The 14,454-nt window shown below is 45.3% G+C and overlaps 1 protein-coding gene across 1 annotated transcript in view; it reads right to left on the minus strand.

Annotated features, from left to right (window-relative positions):
• The window catches only part of RHPN2 (rhophilin Rho GTPase binding protein 2), an 89,640-nt gene that overhangs the window by 12,504 nt on the left and 62,682 nt on the right, over window positions 1-14,454 (minus strand). Inside the window, exons 7-9 of the mRNA XM_007539468.3 lie at window positions 10,898-11,064; window positions 2,968-3,155; window positions 2,356-2,512 (exon numbers count right to left, since the gene is read on the minus strand). Coding sequence (XP_007539530.1) covers window positions 2,356-2,512; window positions 2,968-3,155; window positions 10,898-11,064 — 512 coding nt within the window. The remainder of the gene's footprint in view (window positions 1-2,355; window positions 2,513-2,967; window positions 3,156-10,897; window positions 11,065-14,454) is intronic.

Genomic DNA, 14,454 nt, shown 5'->3' on the forward strand with positions numbered 1-14,454 from the left:
TTCCAATGCCTCCTCACCCAGCTTCCCTACCATTCCTGAGCCCCATCCTAGTTTTAAAATATATCTTTTTATTATCTTCATTTGTTGGATACAGACAGCCAGAAATTGAGAGGGTAGAGGAGGAAACAGACATCTGCAACCCTGCTTCAACACTTGTGAAGCTTCCCCCCTGCAGGTGGGGACCAGGGACTTGAACCTGCATCCTTGCACACTGTGATATGAGTGCTTAACTAGGTGTGCCACCACCTGGCCCCAGTTTTTTTTTTTTGCCTCCAGGGTTATTGCTGGGGCTCAGTGCCTGCCTGCACTATGAATCCATTGCTCCTGAAGGCTATCATTTTTCTATTATTCTTGTTGCTATTATTGTGGTTGGATACGACAGAGAAAAATTGAGAGAGGAGGAGAAGATAGAGGGGGGGAGCATAGGATAGACACCTGCACATCTACTTCACCAATTGTGAAGCGGCCCCCCCTTGCAGGTGGGGAGCCAGGGAGCTCCAACTGGGATCCTTGTGCTGGTCCTTACGCTTCACACCATGTGCGCTTAACCCAGTGTGCTAAACGCCCGTCCCCCCACCATAGTTTTTACTGAGTCTAAAGCAAGTTTATTCATCTCAAAATCAGTGCCATCAATAGACAAACAGAAGGTGGTACAATGGCTAGAGTGTTATATTTCAAGACATGAGATCCTGGGGGTCACCCAGGTGGTGGCGCACCTGGTAGAGCGTACACATTCCTGTAAGTCCACCACAGTTAAGACACAGGCAGGGGAGGCAGGGGTAGATAGCATAATGGTTATGCAAACAGACTCCCATGCCTGAGGCTCCAAAGACACAGGCTGGGGAGGAGGCTCAGTGTTTGGGGAAGAGTTCAGACTTGTGCTAAGGGTCCCAGGTTTCATCTTGGCACCATATATCCCAGAGTAGAGTGATGCTCTAGCTCTCTCTCACTCTCTTGTAAATATGTAAACCTATAAAACATTAAAATGGGGGCTGGGTGGTGGTGCACCTGATTGATTGCGCCTGTGACAATGCTTAAGGACCTAGGTTCAAGCCCCTGGTCCCCACCTGCAGGAGGAAAACTTTGCGAGTGGTGAAGCAATGTTGCAGATGTCTCTCTCTGTCTTTCCCTCTCCATCATCCCCTTCCCTCTTGATTTCTGGCTGTCTCGAGCCAATAAATAAAATCAAGATAATTTTAAAAATTAAGATACAGGACTGTTCTGTTGGAGCTAAGTAAGTGGTGGCTCACTTGGAAGAGACAAACACCTGTTACCATGTGGGAGGGTCAGGGTTTGAGTCTCCACTCCCTACCTGCTTCATTAGGGGAGAAGCTTTATGAGCAGCAGTAGAACAATGCTACACTGTCTATCTCTCTCTCCCCCCCCTCTAGCGCTTTCACCCTCTATCAAAAAGATAGAGAAAAGGTTAAACGCAGGTGGCACAAAGCGCAGGGGCTGGCGTAAGGATCACGGTTCGAGCCCCTGGCTTCACAAGTGGTGAAGCAGGTCTGCAGGTGTCTATCTTTCTTTCCCCTTCTGTCTTCCCCTTCTCTCTCCATTTCTCTCTGTCCTATCCAACAACGACGACATCAATAGCAACAATGATAATAACTACAACAATAAAACAACAAGGGCAACAAAAGGGAAAATAAATAAATTAATTAATTTAAAAAAAAAGCTAGAGAAGGGGGGGTGGGCCACTGAGAGCAATAGAACTGAGCGCCACTGATAACCATAGTGACAAAGGAAGGAAAGAAGGAAGGTAGGAAGGAAGAGAGGGAGGGAGGGAGGGAAAAAGCAAGAGAGAGTTAGAGCAAGAGAGAGGGAGGGAGGAGGGAAGGGAAAAAGATTCTAAGTTTGAGCACTGGCATCACATGTGCCAGAGCAATGCTCTGGTTCTCATAAAAAATTAAACAAAGGAACAAACAAACAAACACAACTAAGTCATACATAGCTACCTTAAGAGCCCGAGGTCTTAAGTTTGGTCCCTGATATCATGTATGTGACAGGGTGATGCTCTTGTTCTCAATCTCTCATGAAGAGAGAGAATGACTAATGGTTATGAAAAAATACTTTCGGGGTTAAGTGCACATGGCGCAAAGCGAAAGGATCAGAGTAAGGATCCTGGTTCGAAACCCCTGGCTCCCCACCTGCAGGGGTGGTCGCTTCACAGGCAGTGAAGCAGGTCTGCAGGTGTCTGTCTTTCTCTCTCCCCTCTGTCTTTCCCTCCTCTTGCGATTTCTCTCTGTCCTGCCCAGCAAAAACGACAGCATAACAACAACAACAATAACAAAAGCAACAAAGGAAAGGCCCACCACCATGACCCAAGCCCTGAGCCCTGAGCCCCAGGCATACACTGGTGGTCGATGAGGAGAATGGCCGTGAAGTAGTGGGCCAGGGCTCCGTAGTGGTGCAACTTCACGCAGGCCAGGCTGGCCCAGGAGTAGGGGATGTTCTCCTTCACTGGCGCCTGGCTCATAGCCACAGACAGCTGCTTATAGACTTCTCCCACCTGAAACAGAAGGGACAGTAGTAAAGGCGAGCCCAACACAGGGGGCCCTCATGTACCTGAACTGCGAAGAAAAATTAAAGGGAAAAAAAAGAGAGAAAGAGAGAAAGAGAGAGAGAGAGAGAGAGAGAGAGAGCCCTTTCTTCTCAACAGCAGCCCCTGTCAGAGAATGCTCCAGAATCTGGGAGCAGCTCCAAGGGCTCCTCATGCCCTCAGTGTCAGAGCTAAGAGGGCGAAGAAGGACCGTCATTATACCGGCTGTTAAGCTAAGCTACTGATGGAATCAGTGATCCGTATCTGAGATGCTGGTCCTTGCCAAGAAAAGGGCAAGCCGACATTCTGGCCTGAGTGGGCAGGTGGCCCAGGTTAAGGGAGAGTTGCTGTAAGAGACTGAGTCTGCACTAACACCCCCACCAGCCCCGGTTTGGCCCCAAAGTTCAGAAAGCCTAGGGTCTCACCTTGGCAGCCTCCTGAGCCACCTTGACCAACATGAAGAACTCATTCCGGATCCCAGGAAGGCAGAATTTCTCGAACACGTTCTCCTGGGCCTGTGCAAGCATCATTCGGACCAGCACACTGAGCATGGCGGGACTCATGTCGTAACTCGGAGTGTGAGTGAATGTCTCTCGCAGGTAATTTAAGACCCCTACAGGTGGACATTTTTTTTTTGCATGTTACATACAGATCATATGTGTTTTACCATGCTGCCCAGAAGACAAGAGAAATGACAAGAGAAAAAAAGCTAAAACTGGGGAGTCGGGCAGTAGTGCAGCGGGTTAAGCGCAGGTGGCGCAAAGCGGAAGGACCAGTGTGAGGATCCCGGTTCAAGCCCCAGGCTCCCCACCTGGAGGGGAGTCACTTCACAAATGGTGAAGCAGGTATGCAAGTGTCCATCTTTCTCTCCCCGTCTCTGTCTTCTCCTCCTCTCTCCATTTCTTTCTGTCCTATCCAACAATGACAACAAGGGCAACAAAAGGGAATGATTAAAAATAAACAAAAAACCTAACACTGGTGTCTTAGAATATATGGGGAAAAATCTGGCTTTTAATTACCAGAAGAAGACCCAGCAATTCTACTCCTAGTAAAACCCCACAGAACTGATAGTGGGGATTTAGTTGGTTTTTTTTTTAAAAAAAAAAAAAAAAAACCAGAGCACTGTTCAGCTCTGGCTTATATAGGTAGTGTAGAGGATTGAACCTGGGACTTTGGAGCCACAGGCATGAGAATCTGTTTGCATAACATTATGCTATCTACCCTCCACCCAAATTTGTTTTTTAAAAAACTATGTATGGAACCAGAAAAGACCTAGAACTGCCAAAACAATCTTGAGAAAAAAGAACAGAACCGGAGGCATCACACTCCCAGATCTCAAATTGTATTTATTATAGGGCCATTGTCATCAAAACTGCTTGGTACTGGAAAATGAATAGACATACTGACCAGTGGAACAGAATTGAGAGCCAGCCCAGAAGTAAGCACCCACACCTATGGACATCTAATCTTTGACAAAGGTGCCCAGACTATTCAATGGGAAAAACAGAGTCACTTCAATAAATGGTGTTGGAAAAAATGGGTTGAAACATGCAGAAGAATGAAACTGAACCACTATATTTCATCAAATACAAAAGTAAATTCCAAGTGGATCAAGGACTTGGATGTTAGACCACAAACTATCAGATACTTAGAAGAAAATATTGGCAAAACTCTTTTCCGCATACATTTTAAGGACATCTTCAATGAAACGAATCCAATTACAAAGAAGGCTAAGACAAGCATAAACCCATGGGACTACATCAAATTTAAAAGCTTCTTCACAGCAAAAGAAACTACTACCCACACCAAGAGACCTCTCACAGAATGGGAGAAGATCTTCACATGCCATACATCAGACAAGAGACTAATAACCAGAATATAAAGAACTTACAAATCTCAACAAGACAACAAATAACCCCACCCAAAATATGGGGGGAGGACATGGACAGAATATTCACCACAGAAGAGATCCAAAAGGCCGAGAAACACATGAAAAAATGCTCCAAGTCTCTGATTATCAGAGAAATACAAATCAAGACAACAATGAGATACCACTTCACTCCTATGAGAAGGGCATACATCAGAAAAGGTAACAGCAGCAAATGCTGGAGAGGTTGTGAGGTCAAAGGAACCCTCCTACAGTGCTGGTGGGAATGTCAATTGGTCCAGCCTCTGTGGAGAATAGTCTGGAGAACTCTCAGAAGGCTAGACATGGACCTACCCTATAATCCTGCAATTCCTCTCCTGGGGATAGATCCTAAGGAACCCAACATATCCATCCAAAAAGATCTGTGTACACATATGTTCTTGGCTGAACAATTTGTGATAGCCAAAACCTGGAAGCAACCCAGGTGTCCAACAACAGATGAGTGGCTAAGCAAGTTGTGGTCTATATATACAATGGAATATTACTCAGCTATAAAAAATGGTGACTTCACCGTTTTCAGCCGATCTGGGATGGACCTTGAAAAAATCATGTTGAGTGAAATAAGTCAGAAACAGAAGGATGAATATGGGATGATCTCACTCTCAGGCAGAAGTTGAAAAACAACATCAGAAAAGAAAACAAATAGAACCTGAACTGGAATTGGCATATTGCACCAAAGTAAAAGACTCTAGGGTGGGTGCGTGGGTGGGGAGAATACAGATCCAAGAAGGATGACAGAGGACCTAGTGGGGCTTGTATTGTTATATGGAAAACTGGGAAATATGATGCATGTACAAACTATTGTATTTACTGTTGAATGTGAAACATTAATTCCCCAATAAAGAAATTTAAAAAAAAAAAATGAACTAGCAAGCTAGCACATACCAGAATCCATAGCAAATGTAAAAGAAAAAAACGCATTGTAATGGTAAATTTAAAAAAAAAAACCCGATGTATATTTTATTCTTTTAAAAAATGTCTGGGATAGCGCAGAGGATAAAGCACTAGACTCTCAAGCAGGAGGTCTTGAGTTCTATCCCCAGAAACACATGTACTGGAGGGATGTTTGGTTCTTTTTCTCTCTCCTTCTATCATTCTCATTAATGACTAAAAATCTTTTTAAAAGGGGGTCGGGAATAAGTATAGCTGGATAAGGGCAGATGGCACAAAGCACAAGGACCAGCCAGTGTAAGGATCCCGGTTCGAGCCCCTGGCTGGAGGAGAGTCACTTCACAAGCAGTGAAGCAGGTCTGCAGGTGTCTATCTTTCTCTCCCCTTCTCTGTATTCCCTATCTCTCTACTTTTCTCTCTGTCCTATCCAACAACAACATCAATAACAACAACAATAATAACAATAGGGTGGAGGGTAGATAGCATAATGGTTATGCAAACAGACTCTCATGCCTGAGACTCCAAAGTCCCAGGTTCAATCCCCCGTAACACCATAAGCCAGAGCTGATTAAAAAAAAAAAAAAAAACTTAAAAAAAATAACTACAACAGGGAGTCGGGCTGTAGTGCAGCGGGTTAAGCGCAGGTGGTGCAAAGCACAAGGACAAGCGTAAGGATCCCGGTTTGAGCTCTGGCTCCCCACCTACAGGGGAGTCGCTTCACAAGTGGTGAAGAAGGTCTGCAGGTGTCTATCTTTCTCTCCCCCTCTCTGTCTTCCCCTCCTCTCTCCATTTCTCTCTGTCCTATCCAACAACAAGGACAACAATAACTACAGCACCGAAACAACAAGGGCAACAAAAGGGAATAAATAAATAAAATATTTTTTAAAAATAACTACAACAATAAAACAATATGGGCAACAGAGGGCAAATAAATAAATAAAATGTTTTTAAAAAATGTCTGGGGGGGACAGGATAATGATCATGCAAGCAGATTTTCATGCCTGAGGGTCCAAAGTCCTAGATTCAGACCTTAGCATTTCCATAAATCAGAGATGAGCAGTGCTCTGGTTTTTTTTTTTTTTTTTTAAAAACTGCATATTTAAAATAAATAATTAAATAAATGATATTTTATTTATTTATTTATTGTATAGAGAGAAATTGAGGGCAGGGGAGATAGCATCATGGTTATACAGAGCACTACTCAGCTTATGGTGGTGTGGGGAAACCTAAAGAGACTTTCATGCCTGAGGTTTCAAGTTCCCAGATTCAATCTTCTGCACCACCTTAAGCTAGAGCTGAGCAGTGATCTGGTAAAAATAATAATAAGTGGGAGTCGGGCGGTAGCGCAGCGGGTTAAGCGCATATGGAGCAAATCTCAAGAACAGGCATAAGGATCCCGGTTCGAGTCCCTGGCTCCCCACTTGCAAGGGAGTCACTTCACAGGCGGTGAAGCAGATCTGCAGATGTCTGTCTTTCTTGTCTTCCCCGTTTCTCTCTGTCCTATCTAACAATGACAACATCAATAACACCGACAATAACTACAACAACAATAAAAAAAAAACATGGGCAACAAAAGGGAATAAATTTTTTTTAAAAAAAAAAAGGGAAGAAAAGAAAACTTTTGTGGAAAAATTTTCTCCATCTAAAAATAATTAATAAGAACATAATGTCAGAGGGGGGAGAGAAAAAGAAAAAAGGAGAGAGTGGGGGACAGAGACACCTAGAGCCCTGCTCCACCTTTCATGTAGCTTCCCCCTACCATTAGTGGAAACCAGGGACTTGAACCTTAAGTCTCCAGGCACAGTGAGGTACACTACTCTACTGGGTGAGTCACCACCCAGCCCCTCTAACCAAAACATTTAGATCACCTGAGACGACTTGCAAATTTCCAAACACGACAGGTATTTCTTTATTTTGAGGGAGGTAAAAGAAAAAGTAGCAGAGCTCTTGGGAAGGCTTTCAGAAGGGGAGAGAAAACTCACACCTAACAACAACTGCCTCCTTAGGAAATTCAGAAGTTTTCCCCTAAGGAACCTCAGGAAAGAGTCACTCAGCCCAATTCTCAATGGAAAATTTCATACTGTCACCCTCAGCTGACTTTTTTTTTTTTTAACATGCTAGCACATTAACTGTCACAGTATTAACTGATCATCACCCTGGAGGTGAAATAAAATCTCTACCATGAATCCCACCTGACTGGTTCCTCTGGTTTCCCAACAGAGCATAAATGTTCTGCAGAGGACCAGCAAGTGCTGCTGGAGGGACTGGTCCCTCCCCTCTGAGGGTGTGGCCACTGTATTCAGGCTTCCTGTATCTCTGCAATCTAAGATCACAAAACATACCTGCTTCAGATTCCTTGAAAGATAGCCCCGGAGGGAGGTGTGCAGGGAAAGAGACGAACTACTTGGAATCTTAGCCTACTGCTTCACCACCCAAGAGACTGATCATTTTAACATGGAATTTGCCAAAATGACAAAGCTGTGGCTCTTCCCAACTTTGCAAAGGGAAATGAATTTAAAAAGGTTCTCTTGGGGCTGGGCAGAGGCTTATACATTAGAATGTGAGAGGATCTGAGTTCAAGCCCCGAATCCCGACCTGCCAAGGAGGAAAGTTTTTTGAGCTACGAAACAAGTGTTGTAGGTGTCTATTTTTACCTATCTAGCACCCACGTCCCCTTTCTATTTATTTCTCTCTAACCATTAAATTAAGAACAAATACAAAAGATTCCCCTCCCCCCCCCCCCGTTTTGTTGCCACCAGGATTATCTCTGGGGCTCGGTGCCTGCATCACAATTCCATGGCTTCTGGCAGCCATTTTCAGTTTTTTTTTTTCCTTCCACTTTATTCAGTAGGAGAGAAATTGAGAGGGGAGCGGAGAGAGATGGAGAGGGAGAGAGAAAGATAGACACTTGCAGACCTGCTTCACTGCTTGTGAAGTGTCCCCGCTGTAGGTGAGGAGTGAGGGCTTGAACCTGTCCTTGTTGTTGTTTTTTTAATAATGGTACTGGAGGTTGGAGTGGGGGGAGGGAACCACAACACTGAAGCTTTCTTTAATGTTGTGGTGGCCAGGGTTGAACCCAGAAAGGTTCTCTGCCTAGGAAATACCTCAGAACAGGCACTGAAACAGACAGGCTCTGGCTAGTTCAGGGGTGCATGCTATGGTCTGCACTGTCATGGCTTTTATGTCACTGGGCCCTGGAAGCAACACAGAGCCTTTGGACACTCTGGGCAGCAGACAACCCCCAGTACTTAAATGACTGTTGGCATAGTAACACTCTGTGAAGTGTGACATGTCAGAGGGTTAAGAGTGACCTCAGTGGAGTCGGGTGGTAGGTAGCACAGTGGGTTAAGCTCACATGGCGCAGAGCGAGCGCAAGGACCGGTAAGGATCCCGGTTTGAGCCCCCAGCTCCCCATCTGCAGGGGAGTCACTTCACAGGCGCTGAAGCAGGTCTGCAGGTGTCTATCTCTCCCCCCCCTCTCTTCCCCTCCTCTCTCCATTTCTCTCTGTCCTATCCAACAACGATGGCACCAATAACAACAATAATAATAACTACAACAATAAAACAAGGGCAACAAAAGGGAAAATAAATAAATATAAAAAAAAAATTTTAAGTCTGCTTTATGGAAAAAAAAAAAAGTGACCTCAGGTAGGTGATCTCAGAATGAGCACAATATAAAGGTATGGATAAAATATGTACTCATGAGGTTGTCTTGATGAAAGAAAGCCAAAGTTTCACAGGTCCATTACTATAATGTGGCCTAAAAATAACTTGCTAGTGAGGAGCCAAAGAACAATAGGTAACGAGCTCCTAACGGTTTGTCTTTTGCATTTTTCTTCACTTAAGACAGCAGCTTGTGGATCAGAAGGTAGTGCAGTGAATAAAGCAATTAACTTGCAAGATTGAGGTGCTGCTGTATCCCTGGCATTGCACAAGTGCCAAAGTGGTGATCCAGTACTGTCTTTTCCTCCTTTCATTGATACACAAGTCATAACAAGTCACAAGTCTTACCCCAACCCCCCCCCCACCCCACCGGGCCCCATCCCCTGGGATGAGGGTGAACTCATTTAAAAAAAAGGGGGGGTGTCAAGCGGTAGCAGCCGGTTAAGCACACATGGTGCAAAGCACAAGGACCGGCGTAAGGATTCCAGCTCAAGCCCCCGGCTCCCCACCTGCAGTGCAGTCACTTCACCGGGGCGGTGAAGCCGGTCTGCAAGTGTCTATCTTTCTCTCCCCCTCCGTCTTCCCCTCCTCTCTCCATTTCTCTCTGTCCTATCCAACAACGATGACATCAATAACAATAATAACTTCAACAACAATGAAAAACAAGGGCAATAAAAGAGAAAATAAATAAGTATAAAAAATGTTGGATTTAGTGTCTGGGAGGGAGTCGGGTGGTAGTGCAGTGGGTTAAGTGCACGTGCCGAGAAGCGCAAGGACTGGCGTAAGGATTTAGTGTCTGGGGACATGGGCCAGCTGGCAGAATCCAAAACTTGCATGCTTGAACTCTACGTTCGGGCTTCAATGCTGCATGTGCTATAATGGGGACCTGGTTTCCCTCTCCCTCTGCCTCTCAAAAGAAAGATACTGAATTTAGCAGTTGGGGAGTTGGGGCTGGGGAGACAGCATCATCATGCTAAAAGACATCAATACCTGAGGCACCAAAGGTCCCAGGTTTAATCCCCAGCACCACCAAAAGTCAGAGCTGAGCAGTGCTCTGGTAAAATAAAAGTAAAGTAAAATATTTAGTGGATGGGGAATTGACCCAGTAGTAGAGCACAGAATTTGCATTTGTAAGGTCCCATCCCTGGCACTGCATTTGCCAGAGTGATGCTCTGGCTCTCCCTCTTTCTCGTTAAATAAACAGATCTTTAAAACAAAACAAATACAAAAAGAGGAAAAGAAGAAAAGCCATATCTCCACTCTTTTGGAAAACTGATTCTATCCCATGATACAGTGTCCAAAGAAATGGCTTTATCATTGCCATCGCTGGAGCCATTCTCATTTGGAAAAGGTTAACTGTTAACCACAGGATTCGCTGTGTACACTGAGCCCTACCCAGACCGAGTTGACAAGGTTTGAACGGTTCTTATTAGGAAGTTACATACAACAACCCTGCAAACCAGCTCTTTTTAAAAAAATTTTTTTGTATTTATGTATTTACTCCCTTTTGTTGCCCTTGTTGTTTTATTGTAGTTATTATTGTTGTTGTTACTGATGTCGTTGTTGTTGGATAGGACAGAGAGAAATGGAGAGAGGAGGGAAAGACAGAGAAGGGGAGGGAAAAATAGACACCTGCAGACCTGCTTCAACGCCTGTGAAGCGACTCCCCTGCAGGTGAGGAGCGGGGGCCGAACCGAGATCCTTACTCCGGTCCTTGCGCTTTGCGCCACCTGTGCTTAACCTGTTGTGCTACCGCCCGATTCCCGCCAACTGGCTCTCTCAGGCCTGTGAGGTTAAGCATGGGTCTGGGGAGGACCCTCAAGGCCCCTGAAGCTGGGTTATCTGTTCTAGCCTGCAGCCCTTGGGAGACACACCTGCAGCTCTCTGAAATGCATCCACCGCACTCTCCAGTCCTGCTTGTGTCTGCCGGTTGCACCGGGTCCCAATCTGTGTGTAGAGGGCTCCAGTGTTAAACAGGATGCTGGCTTTCTCCAACAGCAAGTTCTGTTGGCTGACTGGCACCCCAGTGAGGGAGTCATACCTAGTGAAAAGAGACGCCTTGTGAGAAAGCAGATCAGTTGGATGGCTAACGCCACTTCGGGGGTGAAAACAGACATACTTCATGAGTGCACATGCACTGAGCTTTCCATTTCCAAGCCAAGATGAAGGGACCTGCCCACAATGAGTTAAGACACCTTCAATTACATGCAAAAATAAAGACTCTAAACTAGGCTGTGGAGATAGCCTAATGGTGATGCAAAAGGCTTTCATGCCTGAGGCTCTGAAGCCTCAGGTTCAATCCCCAGCATCACAATAAGCCAGAACTAAGCAGTGCTCTAGGAAAAAAAATAAATAATTTTTTTTTAAATGACTCTCAATCAAGATGGCCTTCAGGAGGTGAGTGGATCAACTGTGACACATCAGACAATGGCATGTCACTAGCAAGAAGCAAGCTGTCAAGCCATGAAGAGGTGTGCAGGAGCTTTAAATACGTGCTACTAGGTAAAGAAGCTACATACTATAGGGGTCCGATTCTATGACATTCTGGAAAAGCAGAACAATGGAGAGAGATATCAGTGGCTGTTTGGACCTTAGAGGGGACAAGGGATAGAAGGGCTGGGTGGCATACAGAGGAGCTCTAGGACAGGAGACTGAGCTGTACAGTAGTGGATACATGTCATTTATTAGACATCTGTTCAAATCCACGGAACATCACCAGAGTGGACTCTAATGTACACTATGGACTTGGGGGTGATGATTTGCCAATGCAGGTTTGATAGCAGGGCAGTTGAGGAGTAGGGAACTGAGGAATTTGTATACAGTCCCTTCAACTTAGTTGTGAATCTAAAGCTTCTCTAAAAAACAAAGTGTATTAACAGTTCTATAATAAAAAAACAGGGGGCCAGGCGGTGGCACACCTGGTTAAGCACACACACTATAGTGCACAAGGACCCAGTTTCAAGCCCCTGGTCCCCACCAGTAGTGAAGCAAGGCTGCAGGTGTCTCTCTGTCTAGCTCCCCCCTCCCCTCTGAATTTCTTTGTCCCTATCCATAATAAATAGAATAAATTAAAAATGATTTTTTTGTGTGCCACCACCCAGCACCAATAAGTGATTTTTTTTTTTTGCCTCCAGGGCCATCGCTGGGGCTCAGTGCCTGCATTCACTCCCGAGTGCCTGCATCCACTGCTCTTGGAGGCTACTTTTTCTCCCCTTTTGTTGTCCTTGTTGTTTATCGTTGTTGTTATTGCTGTCATTATTACTGGATAGGACAGAGAGAAATGGAGAGAGGGGAAGACAGAGAGGAAGAGAGAAAGACAAACAGTCCTGCAGTCCTGTTTGTGAAGCGACCCCCTGCAGGTAGGGAGCCAGGGGCTTGAACTGGGATCCTTATGCTGGTCCTTGCGCTCGTGCCATGTTGCATCACCGCCCGGCCACTTAAAAAAGTTCGTTTTTTTTTTGGTCTCCAGAGTTATTGCTGGGGCTCTGAGCCTGCACCATGAATAGCCACTGCTCCTGGAGGCTATTTTTTCCCTTTTGTTGCCCTTGTTGTTTTATCGTTGTTGTGGTTATTATCATTGTTGTTGAATAGGTCAGAGAGAAGTGGAGAGAGGAGGGGAAGACAAAGAGGGGGAGGGAAAGATAGACACCTGCAGACCTGCTTCACCGCTTGTGAAGCGACCCTCCCCTGCAGGTGGGGGCTTGAACCGGGATCCTTGCGCCGATCCTTGCGCTTTGCGCCATGTACGTTTAATCCACTGCACTACCGCCCGACCCCCTTAAAAAAATTTTTTTAAAGAATAAGAACAGGGAGTCGGGCTGTAGCGCAGCGGATTAAGTGCAGGTGACGCAAAGCACAAGGATTGGCATAAGGATCCCGGTTCGAACCCCGGCTCCCCACCTGCAGGGGAGTCGCTTCACAGGCGGTGAAGCAGGTCTGCAGATGTCTATCTTCCCCTCCTCTCTCCATTTCTCTCTGTCCTATCCAACAACGACAACAACAATAATAACTACAACAATAAAACAACAAGGGCAACAAAAGGGAATAAATAAAATAAATATTCAAAAAAAAGAACAAGAACAAATGAATGAATTTAGGAAAACAAAAATAAACTTTCAGAGTATATGACCAAATGGATGGTTGCCAGGAGAGATAAGGAAAGAAGCAGGGAGAGTAAATCAGATGAAAGAAGGAGCTGAGGAGACAGTATAATGGTTATGCAAAAAGACTTTTATGCCTGAGGCTCTTTGATACCAGGTTCAATCCCCAGCACCACTATAAAGCAGAGGTGAGAAGTACACTGGTCTTTTTCTCACATTAAAATAAACAAATATTTCTTTAAAAATCATAGAGGGATAGAAGGTGTGGGCCAGGCAGTAGCACACAGGATTAAGTGCACACAGTATGAAGTACAAGGACTGGCGTAAAGATCCCGGTTCCAGCCCCCAGTTCCCCACCTGCAAGGGGATCACTTCACAAGCAGAGAAGCAGGTCTACAGGTGTCTATCTCTCTTTCCCCCCACCCTGTCTCTCCCTCCTCTGTCTGTCGTATCCAATAAAAAATGGAAAAAGTGACCTCCAGGAGGTGTGGCTCCATAATGCAGGCACTGAACCCCAGTGATAACCCTGGAGGCAAAAAAGGAAAAAAAAAATCATCGGCTTCTCCTAAATGAACTATAGCAGTTACTGACCAACAACCCCTAACCCCTCAAAATAATTTTTCCTCAAGTCTGGAAGACACAAGATTTGTTTTACAGCCCCCATGTCAACCAACAGGGAGACCTGGAGCTTCCTCCTGACTGACTCTACACTGAGGTGAAAGAAACTGTCAGAAACAAGATGGAAGGCATGTTGAGAATGACACAGATTTGCATAGGAACAGACAAGAAGCTTGGTGTACACCTGCAAACCAACCCCAATCAGCCACACCCCTGGAGAGAAAATCGTGTGGTTCTGCACTTAGCAGAGACCACCCACTCCGCTTCACCTGCCAGATAAGGAGCGTCAAACAGTAAATATAATCTGACTGATTGCAAGCAGCAAGGGGGTGTGGCTAAAAAAGATCATAAAATTCAAAAGGAGCTTGACCTCTAGTCCAGTTTCCTTAGCTCCTTTTTTTGCCTCTGGGGTTATCACAGGACCTGGGTGTCTGTACCACAAGTCCACTGCTCTTAGCAGCCATCTTTTTCTATTTTTGTTGTTGTTGTTGTTGTTAGGACAGACAGAAATTGAGACGAGGAAGGGAAGATAGGGAGAGAAAGATGCCTGCAGACCTGCTTCACTGCTTATGAAGTAACCTCTCTGCAGGTCTCTCTGCAGGGAGCCAGGGGTTTGCATCAGGATCCTTGCTCCAGACCTTGCACTTCATACTAAGAGTATTTAACCAGGCCTGGCCCTTCCTTAGCTCCTTTATAAAGTAGCCCCCTCTTGG

Source organism: Erinaceus europaeus, chromosome 2 (assembly GCF_950295315.1).
Source record: "Erinaceus europaeus chromosome 2, mEriEur2.1, whole genome shotgun sequence".
NCBI lineage: Eukaryota > Metazoa > Chordata > Mammalia > Eulipotyphla > Erinaceidae > Erinaceus > Erinaceus europaeus.